The 12514-nt window shown below is 52.2% G+C and overlaps 4 protein-coding genes across 4 annotated transcripts; 2 read left to right on the forward strand and 2 right to left on the reverse strand.

Moving 5' to 3' along the window:
- Window positions 1–2054: 2054 nt before the first annotated feature.
- On the forward strand, window positions 2055–3039 carry LOC112346018 (pentatricopeptide repeat-containing protein At3g24000, mitochondrial-like). Its single transcript, XM_024673935.1, has 2 exons — window positions 2055–2184; window positions 2324–3039. Exons 1-2 carry the CDS (start codon window positions 2055–2057, stop codon window positions 3037–3039), a joined length of 846 nt encoding a protein of 281 aa, XP_024529703.1.
- A 73-nt stretch (window positions 3040–3112) lies between these two features.
- LOC9658601 (receptor-like protein kinase 2) lies at window positions 3113–5834 on the forward strand. Its single transcript, XM_024674016.1, has 2 exons — window positions 3113–3192; window positions 3266–5834. Exon 2 carries the CDS (start codon window positions 3315–3317, stop codon window positions 5769–5771), a length of 2457 nt encoding a protein of 818 aa, XP_024529784.1. The 5' UTR covers window positions 3113–3192; window positions 3266–3314; the 3' UTR covers window positions 5772–5834.
- A 3469-nt stretch (window positions 5835–9303) lies between these two features.
- Window positions 9304–10842, reverse strand: LOC112345948 (probable leucine-rich repeat receptor-like protein kinase At1g35710). Its single transcript, XM_024673726.1, has 2 exons — window positions 10763–10842; window positions 9304–10689 (listed from the first exon to the last, which is right to left on the reverse strand). Exon 2 carries the CDS (start codon window positions 10638–10640, stop codon window positions 9330–9332), a length of 1311 nt encoding a protein of 436 aa, XP_024529494.1. The 5' UTR covers window positions 10641–10689; window positions 10763–10842; the 3' UTR covers window positions 9304–9329.
- Window positions 10843–10915: 73 nt separating this feature from the next.
- LOC112346019 (pentatricopeptide repeat-containing protein At3g24000, mitochondrial-like) lies at window positions 10916–11900 on the reverse strand. The gene is made up of 2 exons (XM_024673937.1): window positions 11771–11900; window positions 10916–11631 (listed from the first exon to the last, which is right to left on the reverse strand). The coding sequence occupies exons 1-2, from the start codon at window positions 11898–11900 to the stop codon at window positions 10916–10918; spliced, it is 846 nt and encodes a 281-aa protein (XP_024529705.1).
- Between the last annotated feature and the right edge of the window lie 614 nt (window positions 11901–12514).

Here is a 12514-nt window from a genome sequence, read left to right on the forward strand (position 1 = left end):
ATTCTTTCATAACTTTTCGAGTATATTAGTTCACTTTAGTGGATCAGTATTAACACCTTATCCCAACCGATGATCTCCACGTTTCCAATGCTCTCAACTTTCATAAAAGTCTTGGTGGTCAACGCTGGAAAGATCTCGTCACTTCCGCTGGCATAAGTTGTCGGCCATAGATGTGGAACTGCCATGTTTGTAGGTGCTGGAGCTGCTGAAACAGCTCGGTAGATCACAGATGTCTGCTTGGAAATATTTGATCGGGTGAGCCTTTTTTTGGTTTTTCAACTTTGGTGAGTCAGATCATTGGATCCCGCCCATATCAGAAAAAGTAGAAACAAAGAAATGGAAATGAATATGTTTGTTCAGCAGTAGTGGTTGTCCCTTTGCTTCGATAGCATGGGCTCTCCTGAGAACGTTGGGAAGGCTTGCTCGAGCCAATGCGCTCCAGGCATGGGATACCACGTTATCGGGGAGAGCTTGAGAGTGTATAGAGTCATCACATTTTCTGGCGATTTAATATACTAGCCCAGCACTATTAGGCTTTCTGATATCATCGTGCTCAAGCTCTCGGGTAACAGCCATCTGGAGCCATGGCAAACATCTACTCGAGCGTCGAGAGGCTGGTGGCCAAGGAGCTGCTCACGAATCTACGGCTCCACCGTCTTCCACTGGTGATGCAACAACTCAAAATGTTAAAGGTGGATCGGGAGCCACGAGCTACTTTCGCGATGGAAGGCGATGAAAGTTGAGAACATCGGCGACCTCGGCAATGAAAAGATTGCTATCAGTCCGGCTCGGGTAAGTGGGTTTCGAAGAATGTTCTCATAGGCCGATCTCGTGATCACTTTCATTTTGTGTTTTCATCGTTTAGTTAGAACTTTGGCACTGAGCGAATCGGAAGTACTACAAATTTGAAAACGTAATCTAGCTTACAGCTAGCACATATATCATAGGCTCTTGGCTGTGGCTCTGAATCTCGCCGCTATATGACTATATGACGACGAGCAGCTTTGCTACGTTTAAGCTCGGGATCAAGAACTTACACACCGGAAATTAGGGTTCTTCCGTGCGTATGCCGGCGGTCGCGAGGTGGCGGCAGGGAGAAGCTGCCGCGGCTGATTGCGCGCACGGAGCTCAATGGCGTGCTGGCAAGGGATTGTGCGATGCAGTTCCATGCCGAGCGGCATCTTGCCCCCAATCTCAGGTACCGCGATGGCGAAAAATGCCAGCTCCGTCGCGATTACCGAGCTTGAAGCGGTCCAGCGCCGGGAATGTCCTGGCGGAGATTGACCGGCAGAATGTGAGCGATCCAGCGCTGGGCTATGGATCGCTCCTCCGCCGGTGCTGCCGCCACAAATCCCTGGAAGAAGGTGGGAGAGTCCACAAGCACATTGTCGAGAATAATCTCAGGTGAACAGCCTGTTCACCTGAGATTATTCTCGACAATGAGGCAACTTGGTGGCACACATGTATGCCCGGAGTGGCAAGTTCCTGGATGCCAAGGCGGTGTTCGACTCCATCGCCAGCAAGAACGATAGGACTTATGCGATCATGATCGCGGCGTGCGTGAGGGAGGACCGCCCCTTGCAAGCGCTGGAGCTCTGGGGGGAGATGGAGGAGCGAGACAAGTTCATCGTGACGAGCTTGGTGCCACCTCCAGGCGCTCGAGGAGGAGCGGCGGCTCCGGGAGGAATCGCGGGGATTCGACACGAACGTTGTCGTCCAGAACGCGCTGGTGACAATGTATGGGAAGTGTGGGAGTCCGGTGGAAGCTCGGAAGGTCTTCGACTCCATGACGGCTAGGAACGTGATCTCCTGGACTTCGATGATCGCGGCCTACGCTCAGCACGGGAATCCACAGGAGGCTCTCAACCTTTTCAAGAGGATGGACGTTGAGCCGAGTGGTGTGAGCTGCTCCAGTGCTCTCAATGCCTGCGCACTGCTGGGAGCTTTGGACGAAGGCATTGAGAGCCTTCGTCCTCTCGATGACGAAGAGATGATTCAACTCGGATGAATAGATTCATCACCGAGTTGTGGAAGCCAATCTCGCGTCCCCGCAGATGGAGACTTCCTTGCTCAGCATGTACGCGAGGTGTGGAAGCCTGGACGACGCGAAGCGCGTGTTTAACAGGATGAAGACGAGAGACGCCTTCTCTTGCAATGCGATGATCGCCGCCTTCACACAGCACGGTCATAAGAAACAGGCACAGTCAGGATTTACAGGAAGATGGAGCAGGAGGGTATTCCAGACGACGGAATCACGTTCGTGAGCGTCCTGGTTGCTTGCAGCCATACTTCACTCGTGGCTGATTGTCGAGATTTCCTCCAGTCTTTGTGATGGACCACGGGGTGGTACCATTGGTGGAGCACTACCTTTGCATGGTGGACGTTCCGGGCCGCTCGGGAAGACTGGGAGACGCCGAAGAGCTGGTGGAAACTATGCCATATCAAGCAGATGCAGGGGCCTGGATGACTTTACTGTCGGGTTGCAAGCGCCACGGTGACTTGGATCGTGGCGAGAGAGCCGCCAGGAAAGTTTTCGAGCTAGCACCGGCAGAAACTCTCCCTTACGTCTTCCTCTCCAACATGTACGCGGCTGCCAAGCGATTTGACGACGCTCGAAGAGTCCGGAAGGAGATGAAGGAGCGCAGAGTGACGAGGCCAGTGGCAGTAAGCTGCATCGAGATTGACAGCGAGCTACACATGTTTACGAGTGGTGGTAGAGACGAGCAGCAGGAGGGTCACGACGGCCGGACGATGGAGAGGGTCCGGTCCCTGCTGCTGGAACTTTTAGAGCCCATGAAGCAAGCTGGATACGTCCCCGACACGAGGGAAGTTTACTTGGAGCAGCAGGGTGGCACAAGCGAGGAGGAGAAACAACGTAGCCTGTGCTTCCACAGCGAAAGGCTTGCCATCGCCTACGGACTGATCGCTGCCAAAGATCCAGACGATTCTCGTCCGCTGAGAGTCGTCAACAGCCACCGGGTGGGCTCCACTCTGCGATCAAACTCCTCTCAGATATCACTTAGAGGAGGATTTTTGTGAGAGATGGGAGCCGGTTCCACCACTTTGAGAAGGGAGCCTGCTCGTGTGGGGATCACTGGTGAAGTTACGTTTCTTTTGTTTCACCATATGTCCACGTGGTGGGCACAGTTGGCGGGGGACAAAGTCAGAACAAGAAAATCGCGCCGCATAAAGGTACGTCGCAAAGTCAAAAGTTCCTATACTTTCGTGTCTTTGTGGCGCACCTTGACTGACTGATGGATTGCAGGGCTCTCCATCAAAATCTGGAAGAGGAGTGAAGTAGTAACAAGTTGCAGATGATGGAACTCATGATCTGGCTGATCCTGTTGAGCACGCTTGGATCCTCTACAGCGTCACTCAACGCACACAAAGCTGGGGTCTTGGTTGCATTGAAAAGGAGCCTCCTGGGACTGGGAAACACCTCAGACTGGACTGTGGAAAACTCCGATCGAGCATGCACCGACTGGAAGGGAGTGATTTGCAACAGTGACGATTCAGAGGTGGTGGAGCTTCATCTGGCAGGAAATGGATTCACAGGTGAGATCTCGTCGCCGGCACTCGGGCAGCTGACGAGTTTGCGAGTCTTGGACGTGAGCAAAAACCGGCTGGTCGGATCTCTTCCTGCGGAGCTCGGGCTGCTGCAAAGCTTGCAAGCTTTGGACGTCTCAGGTAACAGACTGACTGGGAGCTTGCCTCGGGATCTCGGCAACTGCAGCGCTCTTCGTTTTCTCAACGCCCAGCAAAACCAGCTTCAAGGTCCAATACCGCCCCAGCTAGGAGCGCTCCAGAGGTTGGAGATACTCGTCCTGGACAACAACCGCTTGTCAGGTTCTCTTCCTCCGTCCCTTGCGAACTGCTCGAAGCTCCAGGAGATTTGGCTGACGAGCAATGGTGTTGAAGGGGAGATTCCTCAGGAAGTTGGGTTTATGCAAGAGCTGCGAGTATTCTTCGTGGAGAGAAACCGGCTGGAAGGGCTCATTCCACCAGCTTTTGCAAACTGCTCGTCTCTCGAGCTCTTGGCGCTCGGGGAGAATTCTCTGGGCGGGAGGATACCAGATGAGCTTGGACGGCTCGAAAACTTGGTGGCGCTCTCACTGTATAGCTTGCAGTGGCTGGAGGGGCCAATTCCTCCTGAGATCGGCAACAACAGCAAGCTCGAGTGGTTTGATATCAATGGAAACTCGCTCATGCATGGCTCGATTCCAGTGTCGCTGCTTCAGCTCCCGCACTTGGCCACCTTGCAACTCTTTGGTTTCAACAACACCTCGGATCGTCCGGTCCCGGAGCAGCTCTGGAACATGACTCAGCTCGAGTTTCTGGGAATCGGGAGGACAAACAGCCGAGGGATCCTGTCACCGATCGTCGGAAACTTGACAAGGCTTCGGTCGCTGAGACTCAACGGGAACCGCTTTGAAGGAAGCGTTCCGGACGAGCTGTCCAAGTGTCCCAGGATGGAGACGCTGATCCTCTCCAACAACAGACTCCTGGGAGGCGTTCCTCGATCGCTTGGCACGCTTGAGCGTCTCAGAGTTTTGATGCTCGGTGGAAACAAGCTCTCCGGAGCAATACCAGAGGAGCTCGGGAACTGCACCAACCTGGAAGAGCTGGTCCTCGAGAGGAACTTCTTCCATGGAGCAATACCCGAGTCCATCGCCAGGATGGCAAAGCTTCGGAGTTTGCTCCTCTACGGAAACCAGCTCTCCGGAGTGATTCCAGCTCCAGCTTCGCCAGAGATAATCGACATGAGGCTGCACGGCAACAGCTTATCAGGCTCCATCCCTCCCTCCGTTGGCAACCTTTCCAAGCTTTCCATACTCTATCTCTCCAACAACAAGCTGGACGGCTCCATCCCGGCCACTCTCGGACAGCTTCGACGATTGTCACAGGTGGACTTGTCCGAGAACCAGCTCACGGGTGGTATTCCTGGCAGCCTCGCAAGCTGTGACTCCTTGCAGCTACTGGATCTATCCTCCAACCTCCTGAGTGGAGAGATTCCGGCGTCCATCGGTGAATGGACCGGCTTCCAGACCGCGGACAAGAACCAGGCTCTCAAAATATCGCCCATGACACCGTCGGGAGTGTTTCTGGAGAACTCCACCGATGCATACAGAAGAACTGTGTCCAAGGATATGGCTGCCTCCTTGGATGGACACACGTACCAGCAATACGCAAGGGAGTTGGAGGTGCCAGGGGTGCTCGACTTGTCGGCGAACCAGCTCACCGGTGAGATTCCCGCAAGCTTGGGAAAGCTGGCTGGAGTCCGGGAGCTCAACTTGTCACACAACCGGCTGTCTGGAGGCATTCCATGGACTCTGGGAGAGATGACGTCCATGGCAGTGCTGGATCTCTCTTTCAACCGGATCAACGGGACGATACCAGGGGGACTGGCGAGGCTTCACTTGCTCAAGGATCTGAGGGTCGTGTTTAATGACTTGGAAGGCAGGATTCCAGAGACTCTGTTGTTTGGCGCGTCGAGCTACGAGGGAAATCCAGGACTGTGCGGGGAGCCTCTCTCGCGGCCGTGCGAAGGAGATGGCCTCGTGGACGTGGGCGATGGTGCAACTTGGTGGAAGGAGAACGTCTCCAATGGTGCGTTTGTAGTGGGATTTCTTGTTGTGGAGCGCCATCTTTTTACTTGTTTGCCAACCAAGAGGCCAAAGAAGAAGCGAAACAAGAAGATGGCGGTGGTGGTCAGCCTGGTCAATTCAGTGGAGGAGGTCACCGCAGGGGTCAGCGAGGTCAGCCTTCACTAGTACTACAACCTTGATTTTTATGATACGGCTTTTAGGGTTGAAACACATGTTGCAAGGCAAATGGGCAAGTGCAATTTATTTCCAACTTCTTCAATGGAACTTGAAAGCCCGAATGAACCAGTTGCCTTGGCGAATGATCCAGCTGACCCAGCTGGTATTTTTCATAACATACTGCACTCTACATCCCACTGTTGTGTAAGACACTGAAGCTGCAGAGCCACACCAGAAAGAAATAGAATTTATAGCTTCCAAAGTACAAAGCCTGCAAGCAACTTGATCGTTGTAAGTGAGAGCTCCAAACAACTCACCATGCTGGGTGGTGATATTGCTTGAGGTGCGGAGCATATCAGTCAAGGTTGCTCCAATAGCCCTGGTTGATGGATCCCAGACAGATAATTTTGCACAGGAGCATACCACGTGTTGCTAGGGGAGGATACATCCTGCCGCTGCTACATTTTAAACCGGCTAAGAGCTGTTTGTTCCTAGATTACTACCTTAACTTTTGCAGTGTAAAAGTCCAGGCTCAATTCACTCTGATGGAACCGATAGACCTGGAGCACTTCATGCAGATTGAATATGAGGTGCTTCAAGGCTCTGTTTTTGAGGAGCTTTCCGTTGCTTACGTACTGCTTGGAGCTATGCTGCCTAACAGTTCCTTTTTTACATTTACTAATTCTTCTTAGGTTGATGGTGTGATCCTCGTCCGAGAAACACTATTAAGAGGAAGGAAACAGTGGGCGAATATTCTTTGGGATCTTTGCCAAAACGGAAAAATGTTTGGACTATACATAAAATGACATGCTTAATGTTATTGACTGAACCTTTAATTTTAATTTTCACCGGATATGACCTATTTTAGAAACTGCAAATCTGAAGATCCGGGAAATCTTGTGATCTAAAGTGGATTGCATGCGATGGTTGCCAGCCTTTGGAACCGAGACCAAGGTTGTTGCGACACAGGAGATTTGAAAATTGTTCTACTGGAGGAAAATGAGTTACTGCTGAGCTGAGTTACCATTGGTTGGCTAATTGCGAATGATGGCAGGTGCCGATGCTATCCACTATGTATGGAGGCCAGTGATCAAGAATAATGGGGCTGTGGACTACACTATCCTTCCTAGGACGCTGGCGCAACCAACTTTAGCAGCGTGCCATGGAACAATATCTATGCCGGTACCAGTAAGCCGCACGAGTTTGTACTCTGCTTCCTCCTGGTGGAATCGAACTATGACCAGTTCGACTTCCAGAGCTACCGCAACAAGTCCTGTATGGTAACAAAACAAGCTGTGAAAGCTTCGTTGCATATGCTTTTGTAGCTGCTCATACTTAAGGAACGAACAATGCAGGTATTGCTAGTGCAAAGCGTTGCTGCAGTACAATGTTCCCGTTCCGTGTCAGAGGAGGTGAAGATTCCCAAGGGTGTCGAGATTGTCAATGACATCGAGCAAAACGGTGAAGTGTGCGAAACTAACTTTTTTCATTCAGGGGAGGGAATGTGAACAAGAAGTGGAAGTTTGCCTTCTCAATCTGTCTTGTTTAAAGTGATCTATCTGTCTCTTCAATACACTTTCTGCTTTCTCTCTCCTGCAGTGAAGCCATTCATCTAAGCTCCTTAACCTTCACACTTCATGGTATATCCTTTGGAGCGATACATGGAAGATTAGCATCCAGCTAGCATCAAGCTGAACATGCCACATTTGACATTTGTTGGATCATATTTGACATCAGTCTAGAAAAAAAACTGCATAAATTTCTGTTGCAGTCTAAATGTCCAACATTCCAAGTCTCATCCAGCTCAGTTTCATCTGTTACGTAACAACTTGATTTCTTCAGCAAACCAAAATAATTTGTATTCTTAGTCTCATTTCCAGAACCATAAGCAGGTGCAGGAATGCATCCTATCTTTGCCACCACTTCTTTATATTCATCACCCAATGGTATTGTCTCTATGAGGCATCTTGTCTTAATATAAAGAAGTGGTGGCAAAGATAGGCCGTATTCCACTGAAAAACTATGCACCTGCTTATGGTAAAGATCCCAAAGAATATTCGCCCACTGTTTCCTTCCTCTTAATAGTGTTTCTCGGACGAGGATCACACCATCAACCTAAGAAGAATTAGTAAATGTAAAAAAGGAACTGTTAGGCAGCATAGCTCCAAGCAGTACGTAAGCAACGGAAAGCTCCTCAAAAACAGAGCCTTGAAGCACCTCATATTCAATCTGCATGAAGTGCTCCAGGTCTATCGGTTCCATCAGAGTGAATTGAGCCTGGACTTTTACACTGCAAAAGTTAAGGTAGTAATCTAGGAACAAACAGCTCTTAGCCGGTTTAAAATGTAGCAGCGGCAGGATGTATCCTCCCCTAGCAACACGTGGTATGCTCCTGTGCAAAATTATCTGTCTGGGATCCATCAACCAGGGCTATTGGAGCAACCTTGACTGATATGCTCCGCACCTCAAGCAATATCACCACCCAGCATGGTGAGTTGTTTGGAGCTCTCACTTACAACGATCAAGTTGCTTGCAGGCTTTGTACTTTGGAAGCTATAAATTCTATTTCTTTCTGGTGTGGCTCTGCAGCTTCAGTGTCTTACACAACAGTGGGATGTAGAGTGCAGTATGTTATGAAAAATACCAGCTGGGTCAGCTGGATCATTCGCCAAGGCAACTGGTTCATTCGGGCTTTCAAGTTCCATTGAAGAAGTTGGAAATAAATTGCACTTGCCCATTTGCCTTGCAACATGTGTTTCAACCCTAAAAGCCGTATCATAAAAATCAAGGTTGTAGTACTAGTGAAGGCTGACCTCGCTGACCCCTGCGGTGACCTCCTCCACTGAATTGACCAGGCTGACCACCACCGCCATCTTCTTGTTTCGCTTCTTCTTTGGCCTCTTGGTTGGCAAACAAGTAAAAAGATGGCGCTCCACAACAAAGAATCCCACTACAAACGCACCATTGGAGACGTTCTCCTTCCCACAAGTGCACCATCGCCCACGTCCCACGAGCCATCTCCTTCGCACGGCCGCGAGAGAGGCTCCCCGCACAGTCCTGGATTTCCCTCGTAGCTCGACGCGCCAAACAACAGAGTCTCTGGAATCCTGCCTTCCAAGTCATTAGACACGACCCTCAGATCCTTGAGCAAGTGAAGCCTCGCCAGTCCCCCTGGTATCGTCCCGTTGATCCGGTTGAAAGAGAGATCCAGCACTGCCATGGACGTCATCTCTCCCAGAGTCCATGGAATGCCTCCAGACAGCCGGTTGTGTGACAAGTTGAGCTCCCGGACTCCAGCCAGCTTTCCCAAGCTTGCGGGAATCTCACCGGTGAGCTGGTTCGCCGACAAGTCGAGCACCCCTGGCACCTCCAACTCCCTTGCGTATTGCTGGTACGTGTGTCCATCCAAGGAGGCAGCCATATCCTTGGACACAGTTCTTCTGTATGCATCGGTGGAGTTCTCCAGAAACACTCCCGACGGTGTCATGGGCGATATTTTGAGAGCCTGGTTCTTGTCCGCGGTCTGGAAGCCGGTCAATTCACCGATGGACGCCGGAATCTCTCCACTCAGGAGGTTAGAGGATAGATCCAGTAGCTGCAAGGAGTCACAGCTTGCGAGGCTGCCAGGAATACCACCCGTGAGCTGGTTCTCGGACAAGTCCACCCGTGACAATCGTTGAAGCTGTCCGAGAGTGGCCGGGATGGAGCCGTCCAGCTTATAGAGTATGGAAAGTTTGGAAAGGTTGCCAACGGAGGGAGGGACATGTCGATTATCTCTGGCGAAGCTGGAGCTGGAATCACTCTGGAGAGCTGGTTTCCGTGGAGGAGCAAACTCCGAAGCTTTGCCATCCTGGCGATGGACTCGAGCTGAGTCATGTTCCAGAGCTGCTCCGGGACCGGACGGTCCGAGGTGTTGTTGAAACCAAAGAGTTGCAAGGTGGCCAAGTGCGGGAGCTGAAGCAGCGACACTGGAATCGAGCCATGCATGAGCGAGTTTCCATTGATATCAAACCACTCGAGCTTGCTGTTGTTGCCGATCTCAGGAGGAATTGGCCCCTCCAGCCACTGCAAGCTATACAGTGAGAGCGCCACCAAGTTTTCGAGCCGTCCAAGCTCATCTGGTATCCTCCCGCCCAGAGAATTCTCCCCGAGCGCCAAGAGCTCGAGAGACGAGCAGTTTGCAAAAGCTGGTGGAATGAGCCCTTCCAGCCGGTTTCTCTCCACGAAGAATACTCGCAGCTCTTGCATAAACCCAACTTCCTGAGGAATCTCCCCTTCAACACCATTGCTCGTCAGCCAAATCTCCTGGAGCTTCGAGCAGTTCGCAAGGGACGGAGGAAGAGAACCTGACAAGCGGTTGTTGTCCAGGACGAGTATCTCCAACCTCTGGAGCGCTCCTAGCTGGGGCGGTATTGGACCTTGAAGCTGGTTTTGCTGGGCGTTGAGAAAACGAAGAGCGCTGCAGTTGCCGAGATCCCGAGGCAAGCTCCCAGTCAGTCTGTTACCTGAGACGTCCAAAGCTTGCAAGCTTTGCAGCAGCCCGAGCTCCGCAGGAAGAGATCCGACCAGCCGGTTTTTGCTCACGTCCAAGACTCGCAAACTCGTCAGCTGCCCGAGTGCCGGCGACGAGATCTCACCTGTGAATCCATTTCCTGCCAGATGAAGCTCCACCACCTCTGAATCGTCACTGTTGCAAATCACTCCCTTCCAGTCGGTGCATGCTCGATCGGAGTTTTCCACAGTCCAGTCTGAGGTGTTTCCCAGTCCCAGGAGGCTCCTTTTCAATGCAACCAAGACCCCAGCTTTGTGTGCGTTGAGTGACGCTGTAGAGGATCCAAGCGTGCTCAACAGGATCAGCCAGATCATGAGTTCCATCATCTGCAACTTGTTACTACTTCACTCCTCTTCCAGATTTTGATGGAGAGCCCTGCAATCCATCAGTCAGTCAAGGTGCGCCACAAAGACACGAAAGTATAGGAACTTTTGACTTTGCGACGTACCTTTATGCGGCGCGATTTTCTTGTTCTGACTTTGTCCCCCGCCAACTGTGCCCACCACGTGGACATATGGTGAAACAAAAGAAACGTAACTTCACCAGTGATCCCCACACGAGCAGGCTCCCTTCTCAAAGTGGTGGAACCGGCTCCCATCTCTCACAAAAATCCTCCTCTAAGTGATATCTGAGAGGAGTTTGATCGCAGAGTGGAGCCCACCCGGTGGCTGTTGACGACTCTCAGCGGACGAGAATCGTCTGGATCTTTGGCAGCGATCAGTCCGTAGGCGATGGCAAGCCTTTCGCTGTGGAAGCACAGGCTACGTTGTTTCTCCTCCTCGCTTGTGCCACCCTGCTGCTCCAAGTAAACTTCCCTCGTGTCGGGGACGTATCCAGCTTGCTTCATGGGCTCTAAAAGTTCCAGCAGCAGGGACCGGACCCTCTCCATCGTCCGGCCGTCGTGACCCTCCTGCTGCTCGTCTCTACCACCACTCGTAAACATGTGTAGCTCGCTGTCAATCTCGATGCAGCTTACTGCCACTGGCCTCGTCACTCTGCGCTCCTTCATCTCCTTCCGGACTCTTCGAGCGTCGTCAAATCGCTTGGCAGCCGCGTACATGTTGGAGAGGAAGACGTAAGGGAGAGTTTCTGCCGGTGCTAGCTCGAAAACTTTCCTGGCGGCTCTCTCGCCACGATCCAAGTCACCGTGGCGCTTGCAACCCGACAGTAAAGTCATCCAGGCCCCTGCATCTGCTTGATATGGCATAGTTTCCACCAGCTCTTCGGCGTCTCCCAGTCTTCCCGAGCGGCCCGGAACGTCCACCATGCAAAGGTAGTGCTCCACCAATGGTACCACCCCGTGGTCCATCACAAAGACTGGAGGAAATCTCGACAATCAGCCACGAGTGAAGTATGGCTGCAAGCAACCAGGACGCTCACGAACGTGATTCCGTCGTCTGGAATACCCTCCTGCTCCATCTTCCTGTAAATCCTGACTGTGCCTGTTTCTTATGACCGTGCTGTGTGAAGGCGGCGATCATCGCATTGCAAGAGAAGGCGTCTCTCGTCTTCATCCTGTTAAACACGCGCTTCGCGTCGTCCAGGCTTCCACACCTCGCGTACATGCTGAGCAAGGAAGTCTCCATCTGCGGGGACGCGAGATTGGCTTCCACAACTCGGTGATGAATCTATTCATCCGAGTTGAATCATCTCTTCGTCATCGAGAGGACGAAGGCTCTCAATGCCTTCGTCCAAAGCTCCCAGCAGTGCGCAGGCATTGAGAGCACTGGAGCAGCTCACACCACTCGGCTCAACGTCCATCCTCTTGAAAAGGTTGAGAGCCTCCTGTGGATTCCCGTGCTGAGCGTAGGCCGCGATCATCGAAGTCCAGGAGATCACGTTCCTAGCCGTCATGGAGTCGAAGACCTTCCGAGCTTCCACCGGACTCCCACACTTCCCATACATTGTCACCAGCGCGTTCTGGACGACAACGTTCGTGTCGAATCCCCGCGATTCCTCCCGGAGCCGCCGCTCCTCCTCGAGCGCCTGGAGGTGGCACCAAGCTCGTCACGATGAACTTGTCTCGCTCCTCCATCTCCCCCCAGAGCTCCAGCGCTTGCAAGGGGCGGTCCTCCCTCACGCACGCCGCGATCATGATCGCATAAGTCCTATCGTTCTTGCTGGCGATGGAGTCGAACACCGCCTTGGCATCCAGGAACTTGCCACTCCGGGCATACATGTGTGCCACCAAGTTGCCTCA

Source organism: Selaginella moellendorffii, unplaced genomic scaffold (genome assembly GCF_000143415.4).
Source record: "Selaginella moellendorffii unplaced genomic scaffold, v1.0 SELMOscaffold_11, whole genome shotgun sequence".
NCBI lineage: Eukaryota > Viridiplantae > Streptophyta > Lycopodiopsida > Selaginellales > Selaginellaceae > Selaginella > Selaginella moellendorffii.